The following is a 15,470-nucleotide window of genomic DNA, read 5'->3' on the forward strand; positions in this document are numbered from 1 at the left end:
TTTATGTGAAAGGCTTTTGTGAGGAGGCTTTTAGCCAGCAGTGTGGCGTGGTTAGAATCCTGAGCCGACTGTTCATTAAGGTAGAGCAGCAAGAGAAGCAAAGATCAGTCTTTTGTGCATTTGTCTATTAGAAGAAGGAAGAGGAGCTTAGAAACTTAAAATTTCAGCCTGTGGTGTACAGACATGTCAACCTCTTAAAGAAAGACAGGCCTGTCAAGGCGAAGTTGCTGGCGGATGGGTGTCGGCTCTTAGTAACTGTTTCAGGACTAGCTCTTGTTCTGCATCTTTCTTTCTTTATCTGTTTATCCCAGCACTTCCTTCCTTGACTTTCTCCTCAGACTAGAACATCCTTGCTTTCCATGGCCACGGTTTTAGTTTCCACGGGCTTTTTATCAGCTTTAGGTTTTATTCTGACCAGCAGAGAAAGAGCAGTGTTCAAGTCAGTTCAAGACACAATGTTTGCCTTTGCATGTTTGCATTCAATTTTTTCCAGAAATGCTTAAACCTCTTCTATTTGTGTAATGAGAGTTTTGGAGATTGGCTACAATTTTTAATTTAAAGAAACTGAAAACAATTGAATTCAGCTAAGTGGGGGTTTCTATGTGTTTGGGCAAATGTGATTGCCTGGATTGGTAGCCAAGATGCAGCTCTAGATTGCTTCTTAGATGATATTTCCTTCAGGAAGGGAAAGTGTCATATCAGCATCTGAATGGGTTGAAAATTAATTCATGTGGTTTTATATAAAGATGGACCCATCTAAAGTAAACTGTGACTTAAAATCAGATACTTTCAAAGGTCAGTCTGATAACGTACATAGAAGGGGAAAGAAGAAATGCACTTGTGTTCCCATTTTATGAGATTAAAATATGCCAGTTACTTATTAATTACTCAAGTAGCATGCCAGTGTAAAGCAACACTGTACCCAGGCAGGTCATTATAGCTTAAAGAGCCACAGCATTTTGTCACATTATTATAACTAAATTAGCGCATTAATAGAGGCACAGTTGTTACACATTAAATGGATAGGTCATGTCTTTTTAAAACCTTTGATTCTCCACCATGTCTGCTTGTTCGAATCACCTGAGAAACTTCTGAAAATGTCACTGCCCAGGCCATGCAATGGGCCAATTAAATAAGAATATTGAGGTGAGGGGCTGGGACTGAGGCATCGGCATTTCCAAGGCTCTTTAGGCGATTTCATCATGATGCAAAGTGGAGAACCACTGTGAACATTAAACATTTTATTAAGTCACTTCAGCCTGATACACTTAGTTAGCCAGTAGTTACTTCTTGTCAGTATAGTTACATATTCAATTTATGTTTATTTTTATTGTAAAATGATACAGATTTTTTCCACATCATGAGCAATACATCAATTTAAAATAAAATGTGTTGTCTGTTTTTAAGAAGGAGTATTTGAACATTTAAGTCAAAGGCTTTCATTATAATACGATAAATCAAAATAAACTGCAAAATTAAAATTGTGATGTTGATAAGCTTAACATAATTAGTACAAGTATGGTAAGGTAGTAGAGATAATTAGTTCACTTTGAGATTATGCTGAGAAAAGTAATAATATTAACTGATGATATGAAAACTATAAAGCTATAATTTTGCATATTTTGTCTCAGAGTTATGAAAACTAGGTTTCTGAGAAAGACATTAAATTAGAGTTGAGTGTCATGATGAAAAAGCCAGACTGTCCTGTATTCTTCAGAATGAATGTTTTCTTCCCTCTGAAGCTGTGAAGGTGTCCATTCAAATCTATCTAAAATAGCATTAGACATGTAGCAGAATGTAGTAGAAAGAACGTAGGATTCATTCAGAGATCCAAATTCTAGTCTGAGGTTTTTACAAGCTAAGTGGTTTTTGCCAAGTCTCTTAAATTCCCTGGGCCTTACTTTTGTTATCTGTGAAATGAAAAAGCTGAATTAAATCATTGTTTTGTTTTTTTTTTTCCAATTTGAGTAGCAAACCATTATTTTTATGAAATCAATTTAGAACAATTCCTATTTCTATAAAAGTAGAAGAGTGCATTGCAAGTACAAAGCTTATGTGTGGTGTATGAATCCTGGGTAACTGGGAAGAAATTTTCAAAAGACCTTGAATTAGAAGTTCTCTTTAACTTTTGTAGTTCTACAAACTGTTCATGAGAAGGGCAGGTAGTATGGGGAATAGGGTGGAGGCAACTTATTTCAAGCATGGGATATAAATTATATCCCACATTCTTGCCACATAGTGTCAAGGCCAATGATCTTTAGAAAGAAAAGACTTGTTTCAATAGGGTATTTGGTTTATTCACAACAAGTAGAAAAGGGGGGAAAAAAGCATTTACAGCTGGTGCATGTGGAAATGTGTCTTATCCTTGTGACCAGCAAACTCTCACTGTGAGAAGTAAATGGATGTATTGTGAATTAGAGCTACTGATTCAAGAGGTGGTGTTGTGCAGTCTGGCCAGAATGTTCTTTTACCAAATTACTTTCAAACTAAAAAGTGAGAATGTGCTCTGCTTTTTGATTGTTTTGTTTATATTTCACTATTTTATTGTACATTTTGTGCTTGTGGTTTATTAGGAAGTGGGTTCTTTCCATGGGGAGTAAGGGAAGGGAAGGCCTAGTACTTTACAAAAAGGTACATTGAGTTTCAAGATAAGCTGGTTATTGGAAATAACTAGGAAGTAAAAAAAATGATAATAACGTCTCAGGAGCACAACCCCAATCTCATTAAGTAGGACTTAAGGGACTGGGTGCTGGAAACATGCCTTTTTTTTCCTCTCTTTTTTTTTTTTTTTAATTGAGGTATAGCTGATGTACAATGTTATATAAGTTTCAGGTATACGAACTAGTGAGTCACAGTTTTAAGGGTGATTCTCCATTTATTTTTATTTATTGTTATTGTAAAATACTGGCTATCTTCGCTGTGTTGTACAATAATTTTTGAAGGTTTCTCTGGTGATTCTGAGAATAGGCTAGTCTCGGGACTCAGTATCTCATCTCAACTTCACCTGTGCCTGCCTATAGATGTCAGAGAAACTCTCATAACCTTTATGGGTCTCCTTTTTTCAGGTCCAAAATTTACATATATAGGATTCACTGAGATTTCTGATAAAGTTTCACAATTAAAATAGTCACAAATAAGCCAATGTTTTTTTTTTTTAAAGGAGGCTAAGACATAAATTTATATTAAAGTTAAGACTGAAAAGGAAATTGTGATAATCTCTACATCCTAGGAAGGGTGTTCTTTTAACATTAGATCCCAGTACCAACTTGCTGACAATGTCAAATGTTAATCAGTGAGTAGGCTGCCCTCTCACAGTGATCCCCCCGCATGTCCCTGTTTATAATCCTGCCTATTCCCTCGCTCCAGTCATAGAAGTCTTATCCGGGAGTAAATGTTTCTGACCAATGCAAACTGAGCTAATCAGATTTCATCCCCTTTGGGGAACTGAGCACTTGAATGGAATTACTTTGAGTCTGGGGTTCACTGTTGTTGAGTTACATGAGTGATACAACCCCACAGGAGACCAAAAACTCTGCTGTGAGGAGCTTAGGTCTTCCCCCTGCTCCTTTCTTTCTGAGACTTGGTGGTTCAGTGATTCCTTCTATTCTGTAAGCTACTTCCAAAATCTCTCTGATAAATTCTGTGTGTTTGCACTTAGGCTAGAGCTCTGCTGGTATTGGGAAGGGAATAAGGTCTTAAGGACTCTATAGTACAGAGTAACTAACTTCTCTCCTATGTACCTAGAAAGGTGCTAATTGGGTACCACCCTTGGGAGACCTGAGAAAAAAGTATTGAGGTCAGATGAGAAACCTGGTCTGAGAAATGCTGAGCTAGACAATGTTGATTTATGATGCTTTCAACACAACTCTGAGAGCTGGGATGTGGGGAGGTTATGGAAGAATCAGTATGTAATAATAATAATAATAATTCCGTAATAGTTATATTGCTGATCCTCATTTTTTAAGAAATCTGCAGGTGTGGCATGACAGCATGACTATAGCCATTGTGCTGAAGTAACTCAGACTCATTTCCTCGCCCATGTGCATGTAGCACCAACCACCAAGTGGGGAACTGAACCCAGGAGTCCTAATTTCACACGAAGGGTTCTATCCAGAGGAAAACACTAGTCATTGTTGATTTATTCTTCCATGCTCCCATTGTTCAGATAAACATACTCCCGAGTTAATTCATATAAACTTATAGTAAGTAATACCAGCTTTCCCTTAAAATATTTTGGTATTGTAGGAATTTCATTTATATGGAAAAGTACCTGCAATTTGGGAGAAATCAAATTCATCAAACACATTCTTTTACCACCTCAGCATGTGTAGGGCCAGAAAGTCTGTTGAAAGTATCCTTCTCTAGACTAAGAAAGAAAAGTGAACAGACTAGAAAGTTTATTGCTGATGGAGTGTGAACAGAACACCGTCCTCGTTCCTTTATTTCCCTCAAAATTTAAGTCCTTGCAGTTTAAGAGGAGAAGTGGCTGTAGAAGCGCAGGGAGGCAGGTTGCTATGGAAAGTTCCTTGAAAAAGCAGCAGCCGCCAGAAACCTTTAAAGACATTTTCACTGGAGCCTGTTGTGTGATGTTGACAGCAGGATAGCAGTAGAGCTTGGCACAGAGTTGAGCCTTAGTAAATGTTTATTGAATGAATCAATGAAAGAGTGGCTCAGTAAAGCAGTAAAATCCTAGAACTGAAAGAAGCACTGGAGATCACTGAGTCCAGCTATGTCACTTTACCAGGGAGAAAATGAGGCCCAGAGAGGCCAAGTCGGGTGGCCAAGGGCAGACAGCTGAAAAGTGGCCGAATGGAAGCCAGTGCTCAACTCTCCTGAGCCTTAGCCCAATGATTTTTCCCCTGTGAGAATGAAAAATATAAATAAAAAAGCACAGAAACCTCATGAAATCATTTTGCAAGACATCCAGGCACAAACCTTTTTTCAAAGGATAAGCCATCAGTGGAGACAGATTTTTTTTTTCCTTTCTTTATGCTATTTGTAATACTTCCATCTCTTTCTTACTCTATGAATCTTAATTAACCAAGTTTTTCCTAGAATTAGGATGCTGGGCACAGTGATATTCTGATTATTAAATGATTTGGTAAAAAGCTGATTTTTAAAAACTGCTGGTCAGTCCTTTAAAATATGGTAGTTATTTTAATAGTGATCATAATAATAACCAACAGTTGATTGCCCACCATATGCCAGATACGACTTTATGTACATGATGAGGACAAAACTGCTCTCACAGAAAGCCCCTTGCAACAGAAGAATTTAAGTAACCCCCTATAAGTGATTCAGAAGAATTAAAGAAAACCTCTAAAAACTGGCTGGTTATCTCCCTCAGCACTTACTAGAAGACAGCAAAACTGATCTTTGACCACTCCTCACATAATTCCTGCCTCCCTACCTCTCACCTTTCTTATCTCCCTAAGCATTGGGAATGGTCTGTGGGACAGAAGTTACTAGATCATAGGTCCTGTGAAAATGCACCATCCAAGGAGACATGTGCTTCCTTTGCCCAAGGTAATAGAGAACAGACTACTGTAGAAGCATGTGTAGTGCTTGTGTGAGGCTGCAAAAAAGAAATGTCTGCATTCTGCGTTCCTGATGCATGACACAGTCTGCATTAAACTTGCTGACGTGCTTTGGGCTTCTCTGAGAAGAGAAGGAGACTGCCACAGTGGAAAGAGATAGGAGGAGAGCCTACACTGTCAACATTTGGTGTGATCAGGATGCCCAAGGTTCTAGGGGTCAAACAGACACTTGGCTTATTCTGGGGCTTGAGCCATCTGGCCATCATTGTTCACAAGAAGGCCACTTGCTGGGCAGCTGGGCCAGGGGATCACGATAGCCAGATGCAATGTGTTAGAACCAGAGGATAAAACAGGTTGAACCAGATGAATCCATCTCTCTCTCTCTCTCTCTCTCTCACATTATATTTGGAAAATGCACTGGGGAGGCACTACAAGAACACTTAGGAGTCTGCAGTATGGAAGGCATCAGAGGTCAGTGAGGGTGAACCAGAGAAGCGGGTACAACCAACAGAAAGAGACCACAAGAATGACCACTGTCCTTTTCTCTTCCTCTCCTTGGCTCCATTCCAATAAACTGGAAGGGCTGGGTTTTAAGGGAAGTGTTCAGTTCCTCTTCTTCCTTAACTCAGGCCATGAATTAAAGGATCAAATTTACGTCAAATCTTAGCTTAAATTTATAAATTAGCCTAAGTTTTTAATAACCCAAAGACCAGAAACTTAGTAATTCTGCCCAAGATGTTGTTAAGAGATGGGGAAAAGAAGAGTCAGCGAGTACATGTTTAAAATCAGTGACTAAATAAATATAATGGCCACATAAATAACTCTCTCGTGTTTATTTACCATGAGTATATCCCATGAGTTTTGAATCTAATAAACGTACTACACATACATTATATTACTTCATCTTCACAGCCAACCTGTCCTGTAGCTCTTAGTGTTATTGCCGACATTTGCTGATGAGAAAACTGAGATTTTAAGATGATTGATAATGAAAGTATTTACAATGTGAGAGTGGGATCCAAACCCAGGTGTATATATGAGTCTATGGCCCTCGTTCCTCATTCCTGTGATCTATGACTTTATAGCTGTTGGTCTCCTAGTTGTCACTTTCATACATCCAACCTCCACAGAGAAGCCAGACTTACCTTTTTAAAATGTAAATCAAATCACGTCAGTCTCCAGCCTGCAATACTCCAATGGCTTCCCATTTTATTCCCATGGAATAAAATCCGAAGATTTGACCAAGATGATGCCTGAATGAGTATTATTTCCTTCTCAAGTCCAGCTTTGTTCCAGCTGCTTTGCATGTGTGACTTTTGGAGTCAATATGCTTTGCTTTAGGATCTAAGACATGCTGTTTTCCCGTTTTCCTTCTCGTCCCCTACTGCTGAGTGTGGTACTCTAAATTCCAAGTGTTCTTAGTTTGTACTGATCTTAGTATCAATGAGAATTATCTATAAATGCAAAATATCTATAAATCTGCCAGAAAATCATTGTATTGCTATAATTTTATATAATATAATAGTATCTTCATTATATATACTTATATATAATTTATTATTCATTAATAGACACCCAAAGAAATCATAAGTCCATGTAGAGATTCTTTGTAAAGTCTGTGTTCACCAAGCTGTGTTTTTACTTTGCTTGCGTCACTGGTATCCTCCAGGTTAAAAGATGCTGGAGTCTAGTTGCCATCGATTCAGTTGTTGGGAGCTGAGCCCGAGGTGGGCTCAGAAATCGCAGTATTGCACACTTGGTAAATATTTGTTTGTGACTCCCTGTGTGTCATGATCTGTGCAGAACCGAATGATCATCAGCCCAGATAGGCATGGAGTGGCCTGTTTGGTTCCCAGCACCTGCATTTATTTAAACAAATGCAAATTCATTGCACAATAGAAATGGAACATTGTTGTAGTGGAGTGTTGGGCTGTGTCCCATTTTTGAAAAATATGTTCAAGTTTAAGCTGCATTTTAGTTTTTGGTCACGAGTTAGAGACTCATTTCATAGCAATATCTGAGAAACAAGGAAGAGCGTGAGATTGGATAAAGAGGGCAAGAGTTACACATATTTTGATTCTACCTCATTAGTTATGTGACCACAGTGTGATCTGTTGAGCCCTCACTCTCTTCATCTAATAAGGGAAGACATTATGCTAAATAATAGCTAAGTCTTCCTTAGATTTTATTCTTAAAGATCTGAAGTATTTCATCATTAAGAGTGTGCCTCTTTTGGGTTATCTGATGGATGCTTGGCAGCTTATTTCTGGATTGTTTGTATTGAGGTGTATTTAAAGTGAGATAAAACCTTGAAGAATGAATATTTTATAAAGCTTTATTTCTTGCTGCGAACAATAGAAGTTAGCCTCAGAATTTCCATAGGTTGAATCACATTTTGGAATTTTGGAATAATTTACAACATTGCATCTGGGTAGAAAAATCTAAGGAAAGAGTGAACAATTCTCCCTTTAAAATAATGCTGTTTTTCCTTATAGTTATCAATCGATTGTTTTAGTTTCTTAATTACACAGGGTTATGGGCAAATAAAACTATACTGTTCTCTGTTACACTTCTTAGGGACTGAGGAATTATCCTGTTATGATTTTTAATAGGCAGACCTTTTCTGTTTTTCTAAACTTGTTTTATCTTTTAGTCAGAGACAGCCAGGCTTTTTATTTAATAATGTAAACGTCTAGTGTGTACCTTTGTTTAGTCAAGGATGTTTTTGGCACGATATTCTTGTGTATTTGACTTCTAGAGCAATAAAACAAATGAAACAAATCTCTCACTCAGATGTCGGGTTTTGTTCATTTGGTTTTTCTTTCACATGTTGATTTTAGTTTCTGGTTTATGTTAAACAGTCTTAGCATATATTTTAAGGTATAGTAAAACCTTATAAACCCTTGTGATTTGAGATTGTGTATATGAAAATCAAGGTAATCAAAAACCATAGTGTAGGGCAGATTCTTAGGAAAATGGCCTGACATTCTTCACATAAGTGGGGACAGTGGGACTTCTCTCTGCCCATAGACATCTTTGACCTTACAGAGTAGGGTCATTCTCTTGAAGATCTTTCACTTAGTAAAGAAGTTCAGTGAACGTTTAAGTTGTGGAACCATAGGGTCAATTTAATGAGATTATTATCCCATGTATAGGCAATGGGAAAGGGCATTGTCCTGAGACTCAATTTCTTTGTGAACTTGAGAAGTCCTTTAACCTTTCTTTGTCTGATATTCCTCTCTATGAAGTAGAAATCACTAATTCTTGCTGTTGAAAAGAATCCATTTGTTCAGTCTACCATCCAAAGATTGAACGCCTTCTGCCATATCCAGTTAAGTGATTCAGTTATGTTTAAGTCCTTTCCATGATGAGAAATTGGCTTTCTGTTGAACGGAATGTTCCACCTATGGATAAATACCTTAGAAAATCTTCATTATATTGAGATACATTTTTCCATAGCGTTCATGCTTCGATTCTGTTTACACCCCCGATTCCGTACAAAATGGAATTACTTTTCTAGGGGACTTCCTTCCAGATGTTTGAAGATGCTGTCATATATCCCCTGAATTTTTTTCTTTAGAGGGTTTTAGCATTACCTTAGATCATCTAGAAGACTTTTATCGTCTTAGCATATATCCAGACACATTTCAGCTTGTCTAAGTAGGAGTGTGATAACAGGCTTGATCTGACCAGCACTAAAGCACAAGACCATCCTGTCCCTCTTCTAAGAATTTTCATGAATGTAATCCATGCTCTCCTGGGCTTTTTTGAGTGCCTCCATCACACTACCGATTCCTGTTCTAAGTCTTCTAAAAATTTGGCTTTATTTGTTTTATCTGATATATCTGGGAAGTCATGTTTCCTGTATACTATTACTTGTTCAGTTGAGTGGTTTTAGACCTGAGAAGAGGACCCAGGTGTATTTCCATCAAATTTAACTTCGTCAAAATCAGCTCATGCAGTCAGCATAACAAGAATTTATACAATTGGGAACTTTTTCATTGAACTTTCTTTCAGAAAAGTAGATGAACCAGAACTGTGTATTTTTGTTTAAGTTATTGGAGGGGTGAAAATTGAATAGGACTAAAATCCAATGGCTTCCTATTATCTCTTCCTCCAATTGCATCCTATTATCTCTTCATCCAGTTGCATAGCAACATAAAGCAAATTCATACAGAATATTAGAAAAATACTCCAAGTTTTTGAACAGTTTATTTTTTTAATTGTTTTTCTAATTCTATCATAACATTTCTATTGTGAGTGACAGACTCCCTTCGTCTTAACATTGATCTATTAATCAGCACCTTTAGAGAATGATCCTTCAATTATAATTATATTCATGCAGCCTATATATTTTTTCTAAATCTTGTGAGGTTGCTCTGGAGAGCAAATGGTATTAAGGGATATTAGTATGCACTGAAAGTTTTTAAATGTTACTTAATTCATATTATTACTATTGCTATTATCTTTGTTTTTACTAATAAAAGTAGCATTAATAGGAGTAATGTCTTGCTCATATCATCCTGTTAATCAGAAGGAAGATAATTTATCAGATGAATTTGTTTTGTTCTCTGTCATCCAGATTATTTAAACTATTATTTAAATTATTTTTGAAATGTAATATAAATACTAGAAAGTACACGTAAGTGTACACTCTAGATTTCTTTACACTCTGATCACACCCATAACTAACACCCAGATCAAGAATGAAACATTGCTAGCACCCAAAAAGTCCTCCTAACCCGTCCCCCCACCTTTATGTCTACCAAGGGTAGCCATTATCTTGACTTACAACAGTAGAGATTAGTTTTTTTTGTTTTAAAATTTTTTATATAAATGGAATCATAAGTATGTTCCCTTGTCTCTGGCATTTTAAAAACTCAATGTTATTGTTGAGTTTTATCTATATTTTTTCATGTAGTTGTAGGTCATATGTTCTCATTTCTGTTTAATATTCCATTGTGTATCTGCACCCCCGTTTATTTACGCATTCTACTCTACTGTTGACTGGTTGGCATTTCAATACTGTTCAGTTTGAGGTTATTATGCTGCTGTAAATACTCTGATATGTCATTCTAGTGATCATTGTGTCCGTTTTGTTGAGTGTATTTTTACAAGGTGGGGGTTCCTGGGTCATGAGATAGGCAGATGTTTACAAGACAGTGCCAAAAATGCAATTCTCACCAGTAGTATATAAGTTGCAGTTGCTGTACTTCCTAACACTTGGTACATTTTGTCTTCTTCATTTTATTTATTGTAGTGGAGTTCATTGATACTTTATTGTGGTTTAGTTTGCATTTCTTTGAATGCTAATGAAGTTGAACATCTTTCCGTATGGATATTCTTTTGTTATGGATAAAAGTGTCTGTTCAAGTATTTTCTAGTTGGCTTGTCTAATGTTTCTTTTTCTTAATGAATATTGCTGTGGATCTAATTTCTTTTTTGACGTTTATTACTTTAGAACATATTAGAAATGTACAAGATATTTGGTACATATTTTTAAATGGACGTAGACCTATTCTCTAAGTGTTCAACAGGAAAGCATAAATAACTCTTTACTGTGCTGCTTGATATTTGCATGTGACAGAGCACAAAACTTAATGACAAAGACCGTATGGTAACAGACAAAGAATTGAAGGAATCACAGTCCTCTAGTAGAAAATGGAATGATAAATGTATTTTCATATAGTATACCTATTCTTTCTTGAAAAAGAACATAGCAAAGATACTTTCCCTGCTTAGATTCATGTCTCATTTACAGCATTTTGAGATAATTATATATATACAGAGTGAATTTTTCCAAAATTATGTGGTTGTATTTAATGCAAATTTTAATAATCTAAATTTGATATTAAACAAAAGGAGAGATTTATTTTCATTTTCAAGTAATAGGAATATTATAGTGTGAAATGTCGTCAATACATGTATAACTTCAAAGATTTCCATCTAGTAAACTGCAAACTCTGTTTACTATTTTTCCCTTTGGCTTTGCCACATTATATGGCAAACTAATCCTTTGTCAAGATTTATTTTGAATTATGCAGACTTGAAATGACAGAAGGTCACTTGAATAAAATGCTACTGCCTTTTAACTAGACCAAACCGCCAGAAGCCCCTAAACTCTGTTCCTTAGAAGGGTAGTCGGAGGCTGAGCTCTAGTCCTGCTTCTGTTACTGACATAACTTCTGAATTTGACAGCCATTTAAACTCATGGGCATCACTTTCTTAATAATGTAAATTAAATGCTTGGGCTAGACGAGGGCCTGTAGAACCCCCTTTGGCTCAGAGGCCTATTCTGAGTATCCAGGGGGGTGACAAGTTTGCAAATGTCGTCTTCCAGTGGCGGGTCTCACCGTATCTGATGTACGGGTATGGACATGAATCAGAATTCGCTTGACTACCTGTCCTCAAATGACGAGAACAGTGAGCAGAGAGAAATGAAGGTCATTGGGAATGTTGTTTTTATTGATTATGGTAACCATTTTCTAAAGACTGATACCTTCATAATATGTGGCATTCCTGTGAGGTAGCACAATGCCAAATACTGATTGTCGCAGTTGGTCAATTTTCAGCTCGTTGGCACTCTTATCAGCGTTGGATAAGAATTACTGTTTTGCTATAACTTTTACAAAGCCTGGAGTTTTTCTATCTTTCCATTTCATTGTTTTGGTCAATTTTACGGCTGTGAAATAGTATCTGAATATAATTTGATTTTTGCCTTTCCCTGAAGACTCATAGGATTCAGCATCTCTTTATTTATTTATAAGGCATACACACACACACACAGACATATATGTATCTGTTTCTCTATAAAATTATTTACATTCCTCTTGCCCATTTCCCCTTGTTTGTCTTTTTCTGAAAAATCGATTTATCAGAATGCTTTTCATATGCTGTGTTGTAGTTCTTCATACATTAATCTGGTATGAAAATATTTTCTAACAACTTATTTAGAGTCTTACTCTCTTTATAGTATTATTGATGAACAAGTGTTCTTAATTTTAATGCAGCTGATGTATTACTATTTTATGAGTGCTTTTTATGCCTTTTATGCCTATTTAATAAATCCTTCCATACTTTAGTATTGTAATTTCTTGTCTTACAGAAATTTTACAGATTTACCTCACTAATTTATATCCTTAGTCCATGGAGAATTGATTTTTGTAAACAAAATGATGTAAAGATCCAGTTTCACTCTATGTATGTAGATAACCAGTTGCCCCAGCACCATTTATTGACTAATCTATACTTTGCTCACTTATTGGTAATGTCTGACTTGATATAAATCATTTTTGTATATGCTTAAGATTATTTTTAGTTCGATTGATTATCTTTATTCTCCCCCTTTTGTCAATCCTAATGCATTATCTTCTTACCATAATTTTCTAATAAATGTTTATCTTTACACAAGAAAGTTCCTTAATCTTCTTTCTCTGGTGTATCTTGGCTATTTTGGCCTCTTTGTTTTTCCCATAGAACTTGCAGAATCAGCTTTTCACAGTTGTTTTTAAAAATTATTGAGATTTCTGTTGGAATTTCATTGAATCTATAAATCTGTTCATATGTTTAAAACAGTGATTTTCCTCAGTATATAGAACCCTACAATCTTTCTGAAATATCTTAAGGATTATTTTGGTCATTCAATTTGTTCAATAATATTTGCTAGTATGATTTTTTTTTTCATTTATACCGTTTATAACGCTCATGTATTTTTCTTGTCTTCCTACGTTAGCTAGGACTTCAAGCACAGTATGTTGATAGTGGGCATCCTTGTTCTGTTTCTGATCTTAAAGAGAATATCCTAGATTTAACAATGAAGTATGACATATGCTATTTGCTTTAGATCATTCATCATATTTATTACCTTAGGCAGGCAAGGAGGGAGACAGCTACCATTTCTAGTGCCCACAAACTTTGCCAGATGCCTGTACAGGCACTATGTCATTATATCCTGGAAGACTGATATCACTAGCCATTTTTAGAAACTGAGATTTTAAAAGCATAACTGCCCCCAATGCAGTTAACAGGTAGCTAAGCTAGGATCTAAATTCATAGTTTAGCCTACGTTTTTTCCATAGTGTTTATCAGAAATACTTAGTTGTGCTGGTTACCAGTATCAAGCCACTTGCCATACTGAACTGACCAGGAAAACAAACACCTGAAATGTAGACATTCAGAGACAGGGATTAAATCAGCCTTGGTCACGCCATTGTCCCTAAAAACTAGCCCTGGGCTTAACCCTTGGGAGGTGCTCGGCCAATATTTTGAGTGTGTGAACGGAAGGGACCCTCTGGTAATCATTGGGTTGTCCTTGCTATGATTCTGCCTCAGAATGTGCAGGGTTTGGCTGGACCACTAGTCTTTGCTAATGGTTTACCAGCAGGCAGTGACCCTTCCTCAGAGGTTCACTCTCTTGTGAAAGTCCCGAGGTGCTCACTGCCTTACTCGGCGCCATGCCTTGCCTACCTCTAGCTGCTTGTGGCATTTTCTGCATCCAGGGAGTCAGGCCACTGGGCACTGGTGAGCTGAGACCTTGATTTGAGCTCTGGATACAAGGACATGAATTATCTGACTATTAATTGAAAATAGGCCTGAGGTAAAATCCTATTGCCAGGGTAAGAGTGAGACCCCTGTTGGCATTTGAACCCTCCAGTGGGCAGAGTAGAAATGCTATATTACTAGTGAAACAGATTAAGACTCTCTAGTACCACTTATAATTCTATGTTTATAGTTTATCAGAAGCCAAGTCCAGACCATGCTGCCTCATTTTTCTTGGCACTACATCAGCATTGGCTAGAAGATTGAGGGGACTTTTGGCTTCCACGCTTCCTTTGGTTAAACTCACTTGATCAGTGGGAAAAGACTGCTTTTCCCAAACAGGCACAATCCTGTTGGATGTAACATTTTGTGGGATCCACGTTGTTACCCCTAAATATGGTGAAGACAGAGATACATAGAAAATGTTGAGATGTCGTTTACATGCTATTCCTGTGATGATGCACTGGAATTTTTACCAGTCTCATAAACCAGCCCTGCCATCTGCTTGGTGAGATCAGGGAATGAACCACCAACCCAGCTGACGCCATTAAGCTTTCTATCACTGCCCCCTTCACCCAGGGAGAAAAAAATGCATGTGTTCTATAGGATATCCATTTACTCCCAGACCAAATTCTATTATTTTTTTCTTTACTTTCCCCTCACCAGATAATTTGCTATGGCTTCTCGGTGATGGAAATATTTGGCTCTTCACTGAGAAGATCTTTGAATATAAATGTCTCACTGAAAATTAAAATAACGCCTCAGTTGGATGGAGAGAATGTTGCAAACACATTGGAATCCATTGTTGCCAGCAGAGTAGAACCATCCAATATACATTTATGGTACCTGATTTGTGCCCTGGAGATATCACAGAGCTGCTTTCTCTGATCAGAGCTCTTGCAGTGATACTTAAAAATTAATTGAATTTTCAAGAATGTCAGCTTCAGCTATTGCAGTCGATGGCCCAAGAGCTGAGGAGGTTTATTAAAAACATACTGCCACCTACAGTCCTGTTTGACTCTCTTTGACAGGGCTCTTGTCATGAATGTTCATTAGACAAAGAGTTCATTCGGGGGGCTGATAAGTTATTGTTTCTATTGAGATGTGCTGATTTGCATAGTCTGTTTACTTATGCAAGTATGTATCTGTTTTCCTCCAGGAAAAGAAGAATATATCGCCACTTTCAAGGGATCTGAATACTTCTGCTACGACTTGTCTCAAAACCCCATTCAAAGCAGCAGCGATGAAATAACTCTGTCCTTTAAAACCCTTCAGAGGAATGGACTGATGCTTCATACCGGGAAATCAGCTGATTATGTCAATCTCGCCCTGAAAAATGGAGCTGTCTCTCTGGTCATTAATTTGGGATCAGGGGCCTTTGAAGCGCTAGTGGAG

The 15,470-nt window shown here is 37.0% G+C and overlaps 1 protein-coding gene across 3 annotated transcripts in view; it reads left to right on the forward strand.

Moving 5' to 3' along the window:
* Positions 1-15,470, forward strand: part of NRXN1 (neurexin 1) — a 1,026,070-nt gene that overhangs the window by 366,644 nt on the left and 643,956 nt on the right. For all 3 annotated transcript variants that reach the window (XM_031675605.2, XM_031675618.2, XM_031675619.2), the window contains one exon: positions 15,235-15,470. This exon is cut by the window's right edge and continues 66 nt beyond it. In XM_031675605.2, the coding sequence (XP_031531465.1) occupies positions 15,235-15,470 (236 nt within the window). The remainder of the gene's footprint in view (positions 1-15,234) is intronic.

Source organism: Vicugna pacos, chromosome 15 (assembly GCF_048564905.1).
Source record: "Vicugna pacos chromosome 15, VicPac4, whole genome shotgun sequence".
NCBI lineage: Eukaryota > Metazoa > Chordata > Mammalia > Artiodactyla > Camelidae > Vicugna > Vicugna pacos.